The 22,090-nt window shown below is 44.7% G+C and overlaps 1 protein-coding gene across 4 annotated transcripts in view; it reads right to left on the bottom strand.

Moving 5' to 3' along the window:
• Positions 1-22,090, bottom strand: part of LOC110502168 (FERM, ARHGEF and pleckstrin domain-containing protein 1) — a 121,608-nt gene that overhangs the window by 16,536 nt on the left and 82,982 nt on the right. For all 4 annotated transcript variants that reach the window (XR_005038840.1, XM_036959364.1, XM_036959363.1 and 1 more), the window contains 6 exons: positions 14,694-14,881; positions 14,254-14,343; positions 3,416-3,549; positions 2,378-2,459; positions 1,661-1,898; positions 1,360-1,490 (listed from right to left, as the gene is read on the bottom strand). Coding sequence is in view for 3 of the 4 variants with exons in the window: in XM_036959364.1 (XP_036815259.1) it covers positions 1,360-1,490; positions 1,661-1,898; positions 2,378-2,459; positions 3,416-3,549; positions 14,254-14,343; positions 14,694-14,881 (863 nt within the window). In the remaining variant the exon portion in view is untranslated. The remainder of the gene's footprint in view (positions 1-1,359; positions 1,491-1,660; positions 1,899-2,377; positions 2,460-3,415; positions 3,550-14,253; positions 14,344-14,693; positions 14,882-22,090) is intronic.

Here is a 22,090-nt window from a genome sequence, read left to right as displayed (position 1 = left end):
CATCCCAAGTCAATCACACCATCCCAAGTCAATCACAACATCCCAAGTCAATCACAACATCCCAAGTCAATCACAACATCCCAAGTCAATCACAACATCCCAAGTCAATCACAAACACCCAAGTCAATCACACCATCCCAAGTCAAACACAAACACCCAAGTCAATCACAACATCCCAAGTCAAACACAACATCCCAAGTCAAACACAAACACCCAAGTCAAACACAACATCCCAAGTCAAACACAAACACCCAAGTCAATCACAACATCCCAAGTCAATCACAACATCCCAAGTCAAACACAACATCCCAAGTCAAACACAACATCCCAAGTCAAACACAACATCCCGAGTCAATCACAACATCCCAAGTCAATCACAACATCCCAAGTCAATCACAACATCCCAAGTCAAACACAACATCCCAAGTCAATCACAACATCCCAAGTCAAACACAACATCCCGAGTCAATCACAACATCCCAAGTCAATCACAACATCCCAAGTCAATCACAACATCCCAAGTCAATCATAAACACCCAAGTCAAACACAACATCCCAAGTCAAACACAACATCCCAAGTCAATCACAACATCCCAAGTCAATCACAACATCCCAAGTCAATCACAAACACCCAAGTCAATCACACCATCCCAAGTCAAACACAACATCCCAAGTCAATCACAACATCCCAAGTCAAACACAACATCCCAAGTCAAACACAACATCCCAAGTCAATCACAACATCCCAAGTCAATCACAACATCCCAAGTCAATCACAACATCCCAAGTCAAACACAACATCCCAAGTCAATCACAACATCCTGAGTCAAACACAACATCCCAAGTCAAACACAACATCCCAAGTCAATCACAACATCCCAAGTCAATCACAACATCCCAAGTCAATCACAACATCCCAAGTCAATCACAACATCCCAAGTCAATCACAACATCCCAAGTCAAACACAACATCCCAAGTCAATCACAACATCCTGAGTCAATCACAACATCCCAAGTCAAACACAACATCCCAAGTCAATCACAACATCCTGAGTCAATCACAACATCCCAAGTCAATCACAACATCCCAAGTCAAACACAACATCCCAAGTCAATCACAACATCCCAAGTCAAACACAACATCCCAAGTCAAGTCTCAGAGAAAGACAACAACTCAGAAAGACATAAAACAACTGACAAAACAAAAGGAGTGCTTCAAACTAGCTTCTGCAAACTGTTGATATGGGGATCTTCCCTACATAGTGCACTACTTTTGAATAGGGCCCAGGTCAAAAGTAGTGCACTATATAGGGAATAGGGTCTCATTTGGGATGGAGTCCGGTCTCTTCTTGAACTCACCCGCCCTGGAGTGACTAGATTGTCGATGCCAATCAAATCCTTCATAAGCTCTAGCAGCTTCTGGAAGTTCTCCATCTTGATCATGCTTCCATGGAGCTGGGACACCACCTCTGACACGTCTGCCAGTGCAGCTAGAGGAGAGGCCATTCAATTAGAAACAACACTAATTTATGATGTCATAGACCTCAACTGCACCAGGAGGCCCTCAACTGCACCAGGAGGCCCTCAACTGCACCAGTAGGTCCTAGATAGCCTGCTTCAGTCTGATAGTTCTGACTGTGTACAGAACAGTAACAGTTACCTCTGCAGTCCCTGAAGTCCACATGTGCGGGTGGGTAGTGTTTGCAGAGGCGCTCCAGGATCTGCTTGTAATGCATGAGGCGGTGCAGGGGCCGGAGGATGAACACGTTGAGGGGGATGTAGCACACCTTCTGCAGCTCAAAGTCCCGGACCAGCACCTCCAGCCGCGGGGAACCCCGACACGCCTTCTCCAGCTCCACCAGGGCCTCCGAGTGCTTCTGGAGGTGGGCTGTCAGTGGCTAGAAAATTATATATTAGAGTAGAATAGAGTAGAAGAGAGCAGAATAGAGTATAGTATAATACAATAAAGTAGAGCAGAATGGAGCAGAGTAGAGTAGAATAGAGTAGAGTAGAGTAGAATAGAGCAGAGTAGAGCAGAGTAGAGCAGAGTAGAATAGAGTAGAATAGAGCTGAGTAGAGTAGAGCAGAGTAGAATAGAGTAGAATAGATTACAATATAATAGAATATAATAAAATAGAGTAGAATGAAGTAGAACAGAGTAGAATAAAGTACAGTAGAACGAACATATTTGCACAACCATATCACACACATACGACAGGCTAGGAGAAGCTATGGGTCAGCCACAGAGCAGTCCCCTGGAGTAGGGTTACAGGCAGACTTTACACAAGGCAGCATATATTTGTTAATCGAGGAGTAGTGCAGATACATAGTGAAGTGCATAACAAGTGCAATAACATGGTGAAAGAGGTGCACACACCTTCAGTCCCTGTAGGTGCTTCAGCATGACATCCCCGATGCGCTGGTAGTCTCCTTTGATGTGGGCATTGGAACACCCTTCCCTAAAATAAAACAGTACGTTTATTTCTCTGGAACAGTTTAGTGCTAGTGTGTGTGTGTGTGTATTTTAATCACTTAAAGCCATATTTCATATTCATGTAGACAATTACGCAAGGGAATTCCAATGAAATGGTTAACCTTTACCTGCACTGCTGAACACCACCAGCAGGTGTCGCTCTTGAGCATGAATTTCAGTTGACGACTAGATTCAGCACCAAGTGAAATGACATCGTTCTCAATACTCTTTCATTCAAAATATCAACCAATACATTATGGGGAGGGTAATACAAAACCGAGAGAGGATGTTCTGAATGTCGTTCCGTTGAGGTGCAACCCCTGTCCACTCACACATCCCACTACCAGCTCTTAATCTAAGATCAAGAGAGGGCTAAAATAAGCCAACTGTACGTCACATTTGAAAAGTAGATGGCAATGTATCTGTGCTCCGTAGTTGGTCATCTCGTTTGCCTTTGGGCCTTAACCACACCAGATGTCGGCCATGTTTTGAGTGACAACACACGTCATCTCTTCCTTGGAGTTCTGTCTCTTGCTCTGTGGTTTAGTCTTGTAATAAGGCTGGACAGTATGATGTCTGTAGTCGTGACAGTCTGCCAGTCGGGGCTCTGTTGTAGGGACCACATCATTTAGAGGAGCAGACCGTGGAATAACCCACGGGGCTAGGAGGAGAAGAAGTGGCTTGATGCAGCGCGACTGTTGCTATAGAAACCCCAGCTCCACAGGAGGCGTGTGTGTCTCTGTGATGAGGCTTCCCAGAATGAATGTCAATACCCAGGATCAATGAAAACCCAAACCAAACCACACTACAAACTGTGTTCTTAATCCAAGAGGGTCTTAACGCAAAAAAAACGAGGCTAAGTGGGAGTGACATTTTGAGAGAAAATAGCCTGAACTACAAAATACATACATTATTGTGGGTGATTGTGACGTGCCATCTCACCATAGAGCCAGTCTCTGCTCCACCTCTCTGAGGAAGACGGACTGAAACCTGTACAGAGGGGCAAAGTTGGTGAAGATGGTGCTCTTCAGGGAGTCCGGCACGGCTTCGTCTTTACCCACCGAGTCCTGAAAAGACTGGGATGACACACGCACGCACGCACACACGCACACACAGAGAGAGAGAGAGAGAGAGAGAGAAAGAGAAATCCAGATCTGCATTAGAGCACAGTGCACACACTTCATCGTGTAAATAGTGACGTTGTCAATTGCCAGTAGTTAAATGAGGACTTGCAGTCTGATGAGGTGAAAAACAGCGGGTTCTGGTGGACTAGGAGCTTGGACTGCATTACAATCTGCATGACTGACGTGCTTCTGCCAAAATACCTCTGTGATGTGGTTTAGCAACAATCACGTTACTCTCATGACTTCCACCAAATCCTTTAACGACCTGGAGATGAATGGAGGAATCAGTATCCCATCATTCCTGACACGGCCCAAGGGGAACATTACATGACAGGCTACCTGATCAGATTAGGGAAGCTATAACCTGGTGGGGGCTTGGTTTATCTGGTGGGGGCAACCAGGAGGGGGCTTGGTTGATCTGGTGGGGGCTTGGTTGATCTGGTGGGGGCTTGGTTTATCTGGTGGGGGCTTGGTTTATCTGGTGGGGGCTTGGTTTATCTGGTGGGGGCTTGGTTTATCTGGTCAGGGCTTGGTTTATCTGGTGGGGGTTTGGTTTATCTGGTGGGGGTTTGGTTTATCTGGTGGGGGCTTGGTTTATCTGGTGGGGGCTTGGTTTATCTGGTGGGGGCTTGGTTGATCTGGTGGGGGCAACCAGGTGGGGGCTTGGTTTATCTGGCGGGGGCTTGGTTTATCTGGTGGGGGCTTGGTTTATCTGGTCAGGGCTTGGTTTATCTGGTGGGGGTTTGGTTTATCTGGTGGGGGCTTGGTTTATCTGGTGGGGGCTTGGTTTATCTGGTGGGGGCTTGGTTGATCTGGTGGGGGCAACCAGGTGGGGGCTTGGTTTATCTGGCGGGGGCTTGGTTTATCTGGTGGGGGCTTGGTTTATCTGCTCAGGGCTTGGTTTATCTGGTGGGGGTTTGGTTTATCTGGTGGGGGCTTGGTTTATCTGGTGGGGGCTTGGTTTATCTGGTGGGGGCTTGGTTGATCTGGTGGGGGCTTGGTTGATCTGGTGGGGGCTTGGTTTATCTGGTGGGGGCTTGGTTGATCTGGTGGGGGCTTGGTTTATCTGGTGGGGGCTTGGTTGATCTGGTGGGGGCAACCACGTGGGGGCTTGGTTTATCTGGCGGGGGCTTGGTTTATCTGGTGGGGGCTTGGTTTATCTGGTGGGGGCTTGGTTTATCTGGTGGGGGCTTGGTTTATCTGGTGAAGGCTTGGTTTATCTGGTGAGGGCTTGGTTTATCTGGTGGGGGCTTGGTTGATCTGGTGGGGGCTTGGTTGATCTGGTGGGGGCAACCAGGTGGGGGCTTGGTTTATCTGGCGGGGGCTTGGTTTATCTGGTGGGGGCTTGGTTTATCTGGTGGGGGCTTGGTTTATCTGGTGGGGGCTTGGTTTATCTGGTGGGGGCTTGGTTTATCTGGTGGGGGCTTGGTTTAACTGGTGGGGGCTTGGCTTAACTGGTGGGGGCTTGGCTTAACTGGTGGGGGCTTGGTTTATCTGGTGGGGGCTTGGTTTATCTGGTGGGGGCTTGGTTTATCTGGTGAAGGCTTGGTTTATCTGGTGAGGGCTTGGTTTATCTGGTGGGGGCTTGGTTGATCTGGTGGGGGCTTGGTTGATCTGGTGGGGGCTTGGTTGATCTGGTGGGGGCTTGGTTGATCTGGTGGGGGCTTGGTTGATCTGGTGGGGCCTTGGTTTATCTGGTGGGGCCTTGGTTTATCTGGTGGGGCCTTGGTTTATCTGGTGGGGGCTTGGTTTATCTGGTGGGGGCTTGGTTTATCTGGTGGGGCCTTGGTTTATCTGGTGAGGGCTTGGTTTATCTGGTGGGGGCTTGGTTTATCTGGTGGGGGCTTGGTTTATCTGGTGGGGGCTTGGTTTATCTGGTGAAGGCTTGGTTTATCTGGTGGGGGCTTGGTTCATCTGGTGGGGCCTTGGTTTATCTGGTGGGGGCTTGGTTTATCTGGTGGGGGCTTGGTTTATCTGGTGAAGGCTTGGTTTATCTGGTGGGGGCTTGGTTCATCTGGTGGGGCCTTGGTTTATCTGGTGGGGGCTTGGTTCATCTGGTGGGGCCTTGGTTTATCTGGTGGGGGCTTGGTTTATCCCTATTCCTTACATAGTCCCCATTGTAGTCAGGTCATTTGGATAGTCCATCTGTAGATGCTGTACAGACTATCAGTAACATTTAAACTATCTAAAAACCCTAAACTTAACCCTTACCCTTATTCTAAACCTAAACATAACCATAACCTTAGCAAGCAGTCACAGATAGTATGTCCATCTGTATAACATCTGGAGCATCTACAGATGGACAATCCGGACTATCCTAATGAAGTGTGACCTAAAGTAGTGCACTATGTAGGGAACAGGGTGTCATTTGGCTATCTGAAGATGGATGCACTAACTGTAAGTGGCTCTGTATAAGAGCGCCTGCTACATTACTAACATGTAAATGTATATAGGTTGGAGAGAGGGGTTAGGAGGGGGTACGGTACTGCAGGAGAGGAGGCACGGTACTGTAGGAGGGAGGAGGTACGGTAATGCAGGAGAGGAGGTACGGTACTGTAGGAGGGAGGAGGTACGGTATTGTAGGAGAGGAGGTACGGTACTGCAGGAGAGGAGGTACGGTACTGCAGGTGAGGAGGTACGGTACTGTAGGAGGGAAGTACGGTACTGCAGGAGGGAGGAGGTACGGTACTGCAGGAGAAGGGGTACTGCAGGAGAGGAGGAGGTACGGTACTGTAGGAGGGAAGTACGGTACTGCAGGAGGGAGGAGGGACGGTACTGTAGGAGGGAGGAGGGACGGTACTGTAGGAGGGGGGTACGGTACTGCAGGAGGGAGGAGGGACGGTACTGCAGGAGGGAGGAGGGATGGTACTGCAGGAGGGAGGAGGGACGGTACTGCAGGAGGGAGGGACGGTACTGCAGGAGAGAGGTATGGTACTGCAGGAGGGAGGAGGGACGGTACTGCAGGAGAGGAGGGACAGTACTGCAGGAGAGAGGAGGGACGGTACTGCAGGAGAGAGGAGGGACGGTACTGTAGGAGGGAGGAGGTACGGTACTGTAGGAGGGAGGAGGGACGGTACTGTAGGAGGGAGGAGGGACGGTACTGTAGGAGGGAGGCGGTACGGTAGGAGGGAGGGACGGTACTGTAGGAGGGAGGGACGGTACTGTAGGAGGGAGGAGGTACGGTACTGTAGGAGGGAGGAGGGACGGTATTGTAGGAGGGAGGGACGGTACTGTAGGAGGGAGGGACGGTACTGTACTGGAGGAGGGAGGAGGTATGGTACTGTAGGAGGGAGGGTACTGTAGGAGGGAGGAGGTACGGTACTGTAGGAGGGAGGGACGGTACTGCAGGAGGGCGGTATGGTATTGCAGGAGGGAGGAGGGACGGTACTGTAGGAGGGAGGAGGGATGGTACTGTAGGAGGGAGGGACGGTACTGTAGGAGGGTGGTACGGTACTGCAGGAGAGGAGGGACAGTACTGCAGGACGGAGGGACGGTACTGTAGGAGGGAGGTATAGTACTACAGGAGGGAGGAGGGACGGTACTGCAGGAGGGAGGAGATACGGTACTGCAGGAGAGGAGATACGGTACTGCAGGAGAGGAGGGACGGTACTGCAGGAGAGGAGGTACGACACTGCAGGAAGGAGGAGGTATGGTACTGCATGAGGGAGGGGAAGATCTGCAGTCCATATCAAGAGAGAGAAAAGCTGCAGTCCATATAAACAGAGAGAGAAGAGCTGCAGTCCATTTAAACAGAGAGGGAAGAGCTGCAGTCCATATAAACAGAGAGGGAAGAGCTGCAGTCCATATAAACAGAGAGAGAAGAGCTGCAGTCCATATAAACAGAGAGAGAAGATCTGCAGTCCATATAAACAGAGAGAGAAGATCTGCAGTCCATATAAACAGAGAGAGAAGATCTGCAGTCCATATCAAGAGAGAGAAAAGCTGCAGTCCATATAAACAGAGAGAAGAGCTGCAGTCCATATAAACAGAGAGGGAAGAGCTGCAGTCCATATAAACAGAGAGAGAAGAGCTGCAGTCCATATAAACAGAGAAGATCTGCAGTCCATATAAACAGAGAGAGAAGAGATGCAGTCCATATAAACAGAGAGGGAAGAGCTGCAGTCCATATCAAAAGAGAGAGAAGAGCTGCAGTCTATTAAAACAGAGAGGGAAGAGTTGCAGTCCATATCAACAGAGAAAGAAGAGCTGCAGTCTATTAAAAAAGAGAGGGAAGAGCTGCAGTCCATATAAACAGAGGGAAGAGCTGCAGCCCATATAAACAGAGAGGGAAGAGCTGCAGTCCATATAAACAGAGAGGCAAGAGCTGCAGTCCATATAAACAGAGAGGGAAGAGCTGCAGTCCATATAAACAGAGAGGGAAGAGCTACAGTCCATAATAACAGAGAGGGAAGAGCTGCAGTCCATATAAACAGAGAGGGAAGAGCTGCAGTCCATATCAACAGAGAAGAGCTGCAGTCCATATAAACAGAGAGGGAAGAGCTGCAGTCCATATCAACAGAGAAGATCTGCAGTCCATTTTAACAGAGAGGGAAGATCTGCAGTCCATATAAACAGAGAGAGAAGAGCTGCAGTCCATATAAACAGAGAGGGAAGAGCTTCAGTCCATATAAACAGAGAGGGAAGAGCTGCAGTCCATTTAAACAGAGAGGGAAGAGCTGCAGTCCATATCAACAGAGAGAGAAGAGCTGTAGTCCATATAAACAGAGAGGGAAGAGCTGCAGTCCATACAAACAGAGAGGGAAGAGCTGCAGTCCATATAAACAGAGAGGGAAGAGCTACAGTCCATATAAACAGAGAGGGAAGAGCTGCAGTCCATATAAACAGAGAGAGAAGTGCTGCAGTCCATATAAACAGAGAGAGAAGAGCTGCAGTCCATATTAACAGAGAGGGAAGAGCTGCAGTCCATATAAACAGAGAGGGAAGAGCTGCAGTCCATATCAACAGAGAGGGAAGAGCTGCAGTCCATATCAACAGAGAAGATCTGCAGTCCATATTAACAGAGAGGGAAGATCTGCAGTCCATATAAACAGAGAGAGAAGAGCTGCAGTCCATATAAACAGAGAAGATCTGCAGTCCATATAAACAGAGAGAGAAGAGATGCAGTCCATATAAACAGAGAGGGAAGAGCTGCAGTCCATATCAAAAGAGAGAGAAGAGCTGCAGTCTATTAAAACAGAGAGGGAAGAGTTGCAGTCCATATCAACAGAGAAAGAAGAGCTGCAGTCTATTAAAAAAGAGAGGGAAGAGCTGCAGTCCATATAAACAGAGGGAAGAGCTGCAGCCCATATAAACAGAGAGGGAAGAGCTGCAGTCCATATAAACAGAGAGGCAAGAGCTGCAGTCCATATAAACAGAGAGGGAAGAGCTGCAGTCCATATAAACAGAGAGGGAAGAGCTACAGTCCATAATAACAGAGAGGGAAGAGCTGCAGTCCATATAAACAGAGAGGGAAGAGCTGCAGTCCATATCAACAGAGAAGAGCTGCAGTCCATATAAACAGAGAGGGAAGAGCTGCAGTCCATATCAACAGAGAAGATCTGCAGTCCATTTTAACAGAGAGGGAAGATCTGCAGTCCATATAAACAGAGAGAGAAGAGCTGCAGTCCATATAAACAGAGAGGGAAGAGCTTCAGTCCATATAAACAGAGAGGGAAGAGCTGCAGTCCATTTAAACAGAGAGGGAAGAGCTGCAGTCCATATCAACAGAGAGAGAAGAGCTGTAGTCCATATAAACAGAGAGGGAAGAGCTGCAGTCCATACAAACAGAGAGGGAAGAGCTGCAGTCCATATAAACAGAGAGGGAAGAGCTACAGTCCATATAAACAGAGAGGGAAGAGCTGCAGTCCATATAAACAGAGAGAGAAGTGCTGCAGTCCATATAAACAGAGAGAGAAGAGCTGCAGTCCATATTAACAGAGAGGGAAGAGCTGCAGTCCATATAAACAGAGAGGGAAGAGCTGCAGTCCATATCAACAGAGAGGGAAGAGCTGCAGTCCATATCAACAGAGAAGATCTGCAGTCCATATTAACAGAGAGGGAAGATCTGCAGTCCATATAAACAGAGAGAGAAGAGCTGCAGTCCATATAAACAGAGAGGGAAGAGCTGCAGTCCATATAAACAGAGAGGGAAGAGCTGCAGTCCATATAAACAGAGAGGGAAGAGCTGCAGTCCATATCAACAGAGAGAGATCTGCAGTCCATATCAACAGAGGGAAGAGCTGCAGTCCATATAAACAGAGAGAGAAGAGCTGCAGTCCATATCAACAGAGAGAGAAGAGCTGCAGTCCATATCAACAGAGAGGGAAGAGCTGCAGTCCATATTAACAGAGAGGGAAGAGCTGCAGTCCATATCAACAGAGAGAGAAGAGCTGCAGTCCATATAAACAGAGAAGATCTGCAGTCCATATAAACAGAGAGGGAAGAGCTGCAGTCCATATAAACAGAGAGGGAAGAGCTGCAGTCCATATAAACAGAGAGAGAAGATCTGCAGTCCATATAAACAGAGAAGATCTGCAGTCCATATAAACAGAGAGGGAAGAGCTGCAGTCCATATAAACAGAGAGAGAAGAGCTGCAGTCCATATTAACAGAGAGGGAAGAGCTGCAGTCCATATAAACAGAGAGGGAAGAGCTGCAGTCCATATAAACAGAGAGGGAAGAGCTTCAGTCCATATAAACAGAGAGGGAAGAGCTGCAGTCCATATAAACAGAGAGGGAAGAGCTGCAGTCCATATCAACAGAGAGAGAAGAGCTGCAGTCCATATAAACAGAGAGGGAAGAGCTGCAGTCCATATAAACAGAGAGGGAAGAGCTGCAGTCCATATAAACAGAGAGAGAAGCGCTGCAGTCCATATAAACAGAGAAGATCTGCAGTCCATATAAACAGAGAAGATCTGCAGTCCATATTAACAGAGAGGGAAGAGCTGCAGTCCATATAAACAGAGAGGGAAGAGCTGCAGTCCATATAAACAGAGAGGGAAGAGCTGCAGTCCATATAAACAGAGAGAGAAGATCTGCAGTCCATATAAACAGAGAGGGAAGAGCTGCAGTCCATATCAACAGAGAAGATCTGCAGTCCATATTAACAGAGAGGGAAGATCTGCAGTCCATCTAAACAGAGAGAGAAAGCTGCAGTCCATATAAACAGAGAGGGAAGAGCTGCAGTCCATATAAACAGAGAGGGAAGAGCTGCAGTCCATATAAACAGAGAGGGAAGAGCTTCAGTCCATATAAACAGAGAGGGAAGAGCTGCAGTCCATTTAAACAGAGAGGGAAGAGCTGCAGTCCATATAAACAGAGAGAGAAGATCTGCAGTCCATATAAACAGAGAGAGAAGATCTGCAGTCCATATCAACAGAGAGAGAAGAGCTGCAGTCCATATAAACAGAGAGGGAAGAGCTGCAGTCCATACAAACAGAGAGGGAAGAGCTGCAGTCCATATAACAGAGAGGGAAGAGCTACAGTCCATATTAACAGAGAGGGAAGAGCTGCAGTCCATATAAACAGAGAGAGAAGTGCTGCAGTCCATATTAACAGAGAGAGAAGTGCTGCAGTCCATATTAACAGAGAGAGAAGAGCTGCAGTCCATATTAACAGAGAGGGAAGAGCTGCAGTCCATATAAACAGAGAGGGAAGAGCTGCAGTCCATATCAACAGAGAAGAGCTGCAGTCCATATAAACAGAGAGGGAAGAGCTGCAGTCCATATAAACAGAGAGAGAAGAGCTGCAGTCCATATAAACAGAGAGAGAAGATCTGCAGTCCATATCAACAGAGGGAAGAGCTGCAGTCCATTTAAACAGAGAGAGAAGATCTGCAGTCCATATCAAGAGATATTTCCGTATGCTCTGTTGTAAAGCAGCTGGAATAATCTGTGTTTTTCTGCCCAGAGGACAGCAGGGAAGAAAACAAACAGAACAGCAGTGTTGAATCCCTGAGAGAAAGAGAGCGAGATACACACATATTTCCCTCAGATTACACAGACCCACAAAGATTTTGAAAACAAATCCAATTTTGATAAACTCCCATATTATCTACTAGGTAGTGGTTCCCAAACTTTTTACAGTCCCGTACCCCTTCAAACATTCAACCTCCAGCTGCGTACCCCCTCTAGCACCAGGGTCAGCACACTCTCAAATGTAGTTTTTTTGCCATCATTGTAAACCCACCACACACACTATATGCTACATTTATTAAACATAAGAATGAGAGTTTTTGTCACAACCCGGCTCCTGGGAAGTGACAAAGAGCTCTAATAGGACCAGGGCACAAATAATAATATAATAATAATCAATCATTTAGATCTTTATTTAGCCATCTTATATATAAAACCTTATTTGTCACCACAGGTTAATGAGAAGGGTGTGCTTGAAAGGATGCATATAACTCTGCAATGTTGGGTTGTATTGGAGAGAGTCTGTCTTAAATCAAATCCACGCAGTCTGTGCCTGTATTTAGTTTTCGTGCTAGTGAGGGCCGATAATCCACTCTCACATAGGTACGTGGTTGCAGAGGGCATCAGTGTCTTAACAGCGCGATTTGTCAAGGCAGAATACTCTAAGTGCAGCCCTATCCAGAAATCTGGAAGTGGCTTCTGATTAAATTACATTTTCACAGAACCGCTTGTTGCAATTTCGATGAGGCTCTCTTGTTCAGATATCGGTAAGTGGACTGGAGGCAGGGCATGAAAGGGATAACGAATCCAGTTGTTTGTGTCATCCATTTAGGGAAAGTACCTGCAGAGAAGAGCTTCTTAATCATAGCCTCAATTTTGTCCCGCACATTGAATATACTTGCGGAGAGTCCCTGTAATCCCAGATTCAGATCATTCAGATGAGAAAAAACATCACCCAGATAGGCCAGTCGTCATCATGCAAGCAGTCAGACAAGTGAAAATTATGATCAGAAAAGACTTTGCCCCTTGATAACCAGTTCACTTCTGTATGTTGTAAAAGCGTTACATGGTCGCTGCCCATATCATTGCATGAAAATACATGAGAGTTCAAGGGCCTTGCTTTAACGAAGTTAACCCTTTTCACTGTATTGTCCAAAAGCTCTTTCTTGCCCACCAAAGTCCATTTGATGTCATAAAGCTGTCCAGTACTTTAAAAATATCCTCTCCTGTTGTCCTGGTTACCAGTGGTTTGCAGAAGAGGATGTCTTCCTTAATTGACCCCCCATAAACTTAACGGACATATACCAGAAGCTGTGCCAGGCCCTCCACGTCTGTTGACTCATCCAGCTGTAACACATATAATTCACTGGCTTGTATGCCAAGCAGTAATTGTTTCAAAACATCTCCTGCCATGGTCACTGATGTGTCATGAAACAGTGTTGTTTGATGAATAGTACTTTTGTCCTTTTCCCCCAGCATTGTCCCAGCCATATCTGCAGTAACAGAAAGAATGATGTCCCCCAGTATGAGGCATGCCTGTCTTAGTCACTCAGTAGCTCACCAGATAAGACTCTTCTAGCCCCTTCTTATTAATGGTATCTGTTGCTTTTATACATGTCTTACTACACGAAAGTCATCTTAGTTCTCGCTCAAAAATTCCCGTGGCTTATTTTTCAAATTGGCATGTTTTGTTTATAAAAAGAGTGAAGGTTTCATTGAGTTGTGAGATAGTACTTTTGCACATATAACACACTGTGGCTGAGGAAAGGCATTACTCCCAATATAAGTGAACCCCAAATCAATGTAGTTCTCGTCATATTTGCGCCTCTTCGATGGTCCAACATCCCTGTCTGTTGTTCGGTGCTTTCCTGGATAAGAGGACAGTAGCTCTTGGGCTGCATCAGATTCACAACTGTCAGTGTCCAAGCTAGCTGGCCTAACAACAAATGTAGAATTACTGATGTTAGCATTGGATGTGCTCGTGGAAGCAGAACAACTTGTGTGGTCGACAGGTGTGGTACTGCTGGTAGGTGCAGTACTACCAGTAGAGCTGGTATGTGCGGGCCTTACTTTTTTAAACCATTTTCGAGTTAACAGAATGAGCAGCAGCTATGTTAGTGGAATTCACGCTAGAGAGTAAAGTTTGGGGAGGCAGGTAGCCTAGTGGTTAGAGCGTTGGACTAGTAACCAAAAGGTTGCAAGATCAAATCCCTGAGCTGACAAGGTAAAAAGGTACAAATCTGTCGTTCTGCTCCTGAACAAGGCAGTTAATCCTAATCCACTGTTCCTAGGTCAGTTAACCCACTGTTCCTAGGTCAGTTAACCCACTGTTCCTAGGTCAGTTAACCCACTGTTCCTAGGTCAGTTAACCCACTGTTCCTAGGTCAGTTAACCCACTGTTCCAAGGTCAGTTAACCCACTGTTCCTAGGTCAGTTAACCCACTGTTCCTAGGTCAGTTAACCCACTGTTCCTAGGCCGACATTGAAAATAAGAATTTGTTCTTAACTGACTTGCCTAGTTAAATAAAGGTATAATGTGATTGGATGTTAATTATTTGACTGGGCAGCGATTTATTATTTTTGGTAGTGAAACAAGGCTACTCAGGCGAGAACAAAAACTCCCCCAAATGTATAGCCCCGTTGGACTTTGTTAATATTTATTTTTATATATATATATATATATATATATATATATAGAGAGAGAGAGAGAGAGCGGAATAATCTATCTAGTGATGTGTCCTTACCACAGTCACCACCTCCAGGTCCTTCAGATAGGTCCTCTCTGTGGTCAGCAGCTCCTTGGCGATAAAGTAGGCCTTGTCGGTAGGGAACCTCTGTGAAGGAAAGAGAACAGACTCTTTTAACTGTGCAGAGACAACACTACTAACACAGTAAGCTGTAGACTGTGTCATGGGTCATTTTTCACATTTTGAATAATCAATTCCAGTGTTACGACATGTAGCCCAGTTACATCAGACTTGGTACAGGGTACCCAGCACTCGTCCCTGTGGAGAGCTATTTAGGCCAGGCAATCTCAGTCCTCTGCGATTGTAGGCACTACTGTACGTGACTGGAGCCTCTTTGAAGCAGGTGATGGTAATTGGAGATTTAAAACCACAATGAGGCACATCAATGCCTTTCCAGCTGTACTCCTGTTACATAGGGCCCTCTCTGGACCACAAACCTTCCTCCGAACCTCCTCTTCATCGTCGGTGCGCACAATGCCAGCGTCGTTGAGCAAGGGACTGGTGAGGGGAGAGGGCTGCCGAACGTCCGGACTGTGACCACAGAGTTCAACCGGCATCTGACCGTTGACAATGCCCTGGGAGTTAACGGAGGAGGCGGAGAGATGAGGGCTGTTGGACACCACCCCTGTTGACGGAATGGAGAGGGGGGTGAGAAAGAGTCAGCTGAAGAAGTTAAATTAAATCCATAAATATCTGCAGCATGTTTCATGTCCCTAATATCCAGACAGCTCTAACGCTCTTCTCTCTCTCTAATATCCAGACAGCTCTAATGCTCTTCTCTCTCTAATATCCAGACAGCTCTAATGCTCTTCTCTCTCTAATATCCAGACAGCTCTAATGCTCTTCTCTCTCTAATGTCCAGACAGCTCTAATGCTCTTCTCTCTCTCTAATATCCAGACAGCTCTAATGCTCTTCTCTCTCTAATATCCAGACAGCTCTAATGCTCTTCTCTCTCTAATATCCAGACAGCTCTAATGCTCTTCTCTCTCTAATATCCAGACAGCTCTAATGCTCTTCTCTCTCTAATATCCAGACAGCTCTAATGCTCTTCTCTCTCTAATGTCCAGACAGCTCTAATGCTCTTCTCTCTCTAATATCCAGACAGCTCTAATGCTTCTCTCTCTAATGTCCAGACAGCTCTAATGCTCTTCTCTCTCTCTAATATCCAGACAGCTCTAATGCTCTTCTCTCTCTAATGTCCAGACAGCTCTAATGCTCTTCTCTCTCTCTAATATCCAGACAGCTCTAATGCTCTTCTCTCTCTCTAATATCCAGACAGCTCTAATGCTCTTCCCCCTCTCTCTAATATCCAGACAGCTCTAATGCTCTTCTCTCTCTAATATCCAGACAGCTCTAATGCTCTTCTCTCTCTAATATCCAGACAGCTCTATTGCTCTTCTCTCTCTCTAATATCCAGACAGCTCTAATGCTCTTCTCTCTCTCTAATATCCAGACAGCTCTATTGCTCTTCTCTCTCTCTAATATCCAGACAGCTCTAATGCTCTTCTCTCTCTCTAATATCCAGACAGCTCTAATGCTCTTCTTTCTCTAATATCCAGACAGCTCTAATGCTCTTCTCTCTCTCTAATATCCAGACAGCTCTAATGCTCTTCTCTCTCTCTAATATCCAGACAGCTCTAATGCTCTTCTCTATCTCTAATATCCAGACAGCTCTAATGCTCTTCTCTCTCTAATATCCAGACAGCTCTAATGCTCTTCTCTCTCTCTAATATCCAGACAGCTCTAATGCTCTTCTCTCTCTAATATCCAGACAGCTCTAAAGCTCTTCTCTCTCTATAATATCCAGACAGCTCTAATGCTCTTCTCTCTCTATAATATCCAGACAGCTCTAATGCTCTTCTCTCTCTATAATATCCAGACAGCTCTAATCCTCTTCTCTCTCTAATATCCAGACAGCTCTAATGCTGTTCTCTCTAATATCCAGACAGCTCGAATGCTCTTCTCTCTCTAATATCCAGACAGTTCTAATGCTCTTCTCTCTCTCTCTACTATCCAGACAGCTCTAATGCTCTTCTCTCTCTATAATATCCAGACAGCTCTAATGCTCTTCTCTCTCTAATATCCAGACAGCTCTAATGCTCTTCCCCCTCTCTCTAATATCCAGACAGCTCTAATGCTCTTCTCTCTCTATAATATCCAGCCAGCTCTAATGCTCTTCTCTCTCTCTAATATCCAGACAGCTTTAAGGCCCTTCCCCCTCTCTCTAATGTCTGGGATTTCAGCATGATAGATCAGCTGTTGGGTTGAATACAGTATTATGATTGAGTGTAATCATTTACCTAAATCCCCTACACTGCCACTATGTTCACTAGGACGTTCACTATAGGATGTTCACTAGGGAAACTTGATTGCATACTTGCCCGCCACTGTCTCCTTTCCTGTGATAGCACCACGTTGGCATGAACAAAACAATGATTAAACTAGCAACATCTCTGGTGAACGTCTGATCCTACAATTCTACACACTAGGATGGAGGGGACAGCCGCGACAAGCATCACGGATTACCACACACAGCCACGAGACACAAAATGAGTCTATCGAACACACTATACATACAGATATTTAACAGAGCTATGCTACATCTATGACATCACAGGAGGATGGGAGGGGACTAGCATCTATAGAGTGACAACAAGACAATGTTGGGGGTCTTTATAAAAAAAAAAGATTCTAGACTCCCACTTCATAAAGGTCAACTTTATTGTCACTAGTGCACAACTGTATACAATGTTAAAAAGTGTAAAAAAAGTCTCTGGGAAAGAGAAAAGATGGTAAAATGGGTATCAGAGAGTGTCAAAAAGGACTTGAAGACGAGACGGGTGGCATCCAACTTGTTATGGATGGAGACTGTAGTATCCAACGTGTTATGGATGGAGACAGTAGTGTCCAACTTGTTATGGATGGAGACTGTAGTGTCCAATTTGTTATGGATGGAGACTGTCGTGTCCAATTTGTTATGGATGGAGACTGTAGTGTCCAACTTGTTATGGATGGAGACTGTAGTGTCCAACTTGTTATGGATGGAGACTGTAGTATCCAACCTGTTATAGATGGAGACTGTAGTGTCCAACTTGTTATGGATGGCGACTGTAGTTTCCAACTTGTTATGGATGGAGACTATAGTATCCAACGTGTTATGGATGGAGACTATAGTGTCCAACTTGTTATGGATGGAGACTATAGTGTCCAACTTGTTATGGATGGAGACAGTAGTGTCCAATTTGTTATGGATGGAGACTGTAGTATCCAACCTGTTATAGATGGAGACTGTAGTATCCAACCTGTTATAGATGGAGACTGTAGTATCCAACCTGTTATGGATGGAGACTGTAGTATCCAACCTGTTATGGATGGAGACTGTAGTATCCAACCTGTTATGGATGGAGACTGTAGTGTCCAACCTGTTATAGATGGAGACTGTAGTATCCAACCTGGTATGGATGGAGACTGTAGTATCCAACCTGTTATAGATGGAGACTGTAGTATCCAACCTGTTATAGATGGAGACTGTAGTATCCAACCTGTTATAGATGGAGACTGTAGTATCCAACGTGTTATGGATGGAGACTGTAGTATCCAACCTGTTATAGATGGAGACTGTAGTATCCAACATGTTATAGATGGAGACTGTAGTGTCCAACATGTTATAGATGGAGACTGTAGTATCCAACTTGTTATGCATGGAGACTGTAGTATCCAACTTGTTATGGATGGAGACTGTAGTATCCAACCTGTTATAGATGGAGACTGTAGTATCCAACTTGTTATGGATGGAGACTGTAGTATCCAACGTGTTATGGATGGAGACTGTAGTATCCAACTTGTTATGGATGGAGACTGTAGTATCCAACTTGTTATGGATGGAGACTGTAGTATCCAACTTGTTATGGATGGAGACTGTAGTATCCAACTTGTTATGGATGGAGACTGTAGTATCCAACGTGTTATGGATGGAGACTGTAGTATCCAACTTGTTATGGATGGAGACTGTAGTATCCAACTTGTTATGGATGGAGACTGTAGTATCCAACTTGTTATGGATGGAGACTGTAGTATCCAACGTGTTATGGATGGAGACTGTAGTATCCAACTTGTTATGGATGGAGACTGTAGTATCCAACTTGTTATGGATGGAGACTGTAGTATCCAACTTGTTATGGATGGAGACTGTAGTATCCAACATGTTATGGAAGTAAGTGAGAGAAAAGGTGAAAGAGCAGCAAGTAAAGTTGTTGAATTTACAACTAGCATATTCTGGGACCTGGCTAACAGTAAGTGTCACAATGCACAAAGTGCTAATGTGACCCAGAATAATGTCTTTATACAGTTTTACTGCTATTATTACTTCATTATTACTTCATTAAAACAATATTACTACTGTTATTACTTCATTACAATATTACTACTGTTATTATTTCATAATTACTACTGTTATTACTTCATTATTACTACTGTTATTACTTCATTATTACTACTGTTATTACTTCATTATTACTACTGTCATTACTTCATTACAATATTACTACTGTCATTACTTCATTATTACTTCATTACAATATTACTACTGTCATTACTTCATTATTACTTCATTACAATATTACTACTGTCATTACTTCATTACAATATTACTACTGTTATTACTTCATTACAATATTACTACTGTTATTACTTCATTATTACTTCATTACAATATTACTACTGTTATTACTTCATTACAATATTACTACTGTCATTACTTCATTATTACTTCATTACAATATTACTACTGTCATTACTTCATTACAATATTACTACTGTCATTACTTCATTACAATTTTACTACTGTTATTACTTCATTACAATATTACTACTGTTATTACTTCATTATTACTTCATTACAATATTACTACTGTCATTACTTCATTATTACTTCATTACAATATTACTACTGTTATTACTTCATTACAATATTACTGTCATTACTTCATTACAATATTACTACTGTTATTACTTCATTACAATATTACTACTGTCATTACTTCATTACAATATTACTACTGTTATTACTTAATTACAATATTACTAATGTTATTACTTCAATATTACTACTGTTATTACTTCATTATTGCTACTGTCATTATTACTTTATTGCGTTATTACTACGGTTATTACTTCATTATTACTGTTATTACTCCATTAAGACAACATTATTACTGTTGTTACTTCATTATTACATTATCACTGTGAGTGATGTCTGCCTGCCACTGTCTTGTCTGCTGTGAGTGATGTCTACCGGCCACTGTCTTGTCTGCTGTGAGTGATGTCTGCCTCCCACTGTTTTGTCTGCTGTGAGTGATGTCTGCCTGCCACTGTCTTGTCTGCTGTGAGTGATGTCTGCCTGCTCCGGTCTTGTCTGTTGTGGGTGTTGTCTGAACGGGTGAAATGTTAAAGTAGGTAGCAGTGAGAGAGTGAGGTGAGGGTACATACAGTACATAGTGCAACAGCCAGAAAGCATGAACACCACCGCCTGAGCCCTGGGTTAGCCTCTTGGACATGCAATGGAACCAAGCCCGGCCCACATGGTGACACCAGCAGTGTAAGACTAGCTCACACAAGCCCGGCCTATAGACACATGGGTTTAAGACTAGCTCACACAAGCCCGGCCTATAGACACATGGGTTTAAGACTAGCTCACACAAGCCCGGCCTATAAACACATGAGTTTAAGACTAGCTCACACAAGCCCGGCCTATAGACACATGAGTTTAAGACTAGCTCACACAAGCCCGGCCTATAAACACATGAGTTTAAGACTAGCTCACAGTGTATTACGATACACTGAGTGAACAAAACATTAAGGATCCCTGCTCTGACCAGGTCAATCTAGGTTGAAAGCTATGATCACTTATTGGTGTTGCTTATTAAATCCTTTTCAATCAGTGTAGATGAAGGGGAGGAGACAGGTTAAGGATGATTTATAAGCCTTCAGACAATAGAGACATCCATAGAGAATGTGTTCCATTCAGAGGGTGAATGGACAAGACCAAACATTGAAGTGTCTTAGAACAGGGTATGGTAGTAGGTACCAGGCGCAGCAGGTTTGTGGCAATAACCGCAAAGCTGTTGGGTTTTTCACGCTCATCAGTTTCTCGTGTGTATCTAGAATTGTCCACCACCCAAAGGACATCCAGCCAATTTAACACAACTGCGGGAAACATTGGAGTCAACATAAATCCAGCATCCCTGTGGAACGCTTTTGACACCTTGTAGAGTCCATGCCCTGACGAATTGAGTCTTCTGAGGGCAACCGGGTGGTGGGTACAACCTAATACGAGGACGGTGTTCCTAATGTTTGGTATATTCAGTGTAAGGGTGGCAGTTTGCCAAGTGGTTAGAGCATTGGGCCAGTAACCGAACGCTTACTAGATCGAATCCCCGAGCTGGCAAGGTAACAATCTGTCGTTCTGCCCCTGAACAAGGGGCAGAACGACAGGCTGTCATTGTAAATAAGAACTTATTCTTAACTGACTTGCCTAGTTAAATAATGTTTTTTTTTATTTTTTTAGGTTTAGTCAATTATTTAGCATTCAATACAAAATCCACAAATATCAGTTGTGTACAACAGCCCAACATCACAGAGCCATAAGACAGTGCTTGGTATGTCTGACAGGGTGTTCTTTTCCTCCAATGATCCAGTAACCAACAGTTAAGTACCCTCATACCGTCCCCTCACGCTACCTGGAAGGCTGAGTAAAAACAACACTGAGTGACACTGAGTTAAAGCAACATTGAGTGACACTCAATAATTGTGTTATTATTTGAAGTTTATATTAATTTAGGACCAAGTTAATTAATAAAAATAATATCATAAAATGACACAATATATAATAGATACTATACAGTGCATTCAGAAAATATTCAGACCTTTTACCTTTTACACATTTTGTGACATTACAGCCTTATTCTAAAATTGATTAAATAAATAAAACATCTCATTAATCTACACACAATATCCCATGATGACAAAGTGAAAACAGGTTTTAAAAAAACAAGAAATTCCATATTTACATAAGTATTCAGAACCTTTGCTATGAGACTCGACATTGAGCTCAGGTGTATCCTGTTTCCATTGATCATCCTTGAGATGTTTCTACAACTGGACTGGAGTCCACCTGTGGTAAATTCAATTGATTGGACATGATTTGGGAAGGCACACACCTGTCTATATAAGCTCCCACAGTTGATAGCGCATGTCAGAGCAAAAACCAAGCCATGAGGTCGAAGGAATTGTCTGTAGAGCTCCCAAGACAGGATTGTGTTGAGGCACAGATCTGGGGAAGGGTACCGAAAAATGTCTGCAACATTGAAGGCCCCCAAGAACACAGTGGCCTCCATCATTCTGAAATGGAATATGCTTGGAACCACCAAGACTCTTCTTAGAGCTGGCCACCCGGCCAAACTGAGAAGGGTCTTGCTCAGGGAGGAGACCAAGATGGAGATGAGAAAAACGTCCAGGACAACCATCTCTGCAGCACTCCATTAATCAGGCCTTTATGGTAGAGTGGCAAGATGGAAGCCACTCCTCAGTAAAAGGTACATGACAGTCCGCTTGTAGTTTGCCAAAAGGCACCTAAAGGACTCAGACCAAGGTGGTGGCAACATCATGCTGTGGGGATGTTTTTCAGCGGTAGGGACTGGGAGACTAGTCAGGATCGAGGGAAAGATGAACGGAGCAAATTACAGAGAGATCCTTGATGAAAAACCTGCTCCAAAGTGCTCAGGAACTCAGACTGGGGTGAAGGTTCACCTTCCAACAGGACAAAGACCCTAAGCA

The sequence above is a fragment of the Oncorhynchus mykiss genome, chromosome 22 (genome assembly GCF_013265735.2).
Source record: "Oncorhynchus mykiss isolate Arlee chromosome 22, USDA_OmykA_1.1, whole genome shotgun sequence".
NCBI lineage: Eukaryota > Metazoa > Chordata > Actinopteri > Salmoniformes > Salmonidae > Oncorhynchus > Oncorhynchus mykiss.
Note: the sequence above shows the minus strand (reverse complement) of the source record. Positions and strands in the feature narration are given on the sequence as shown.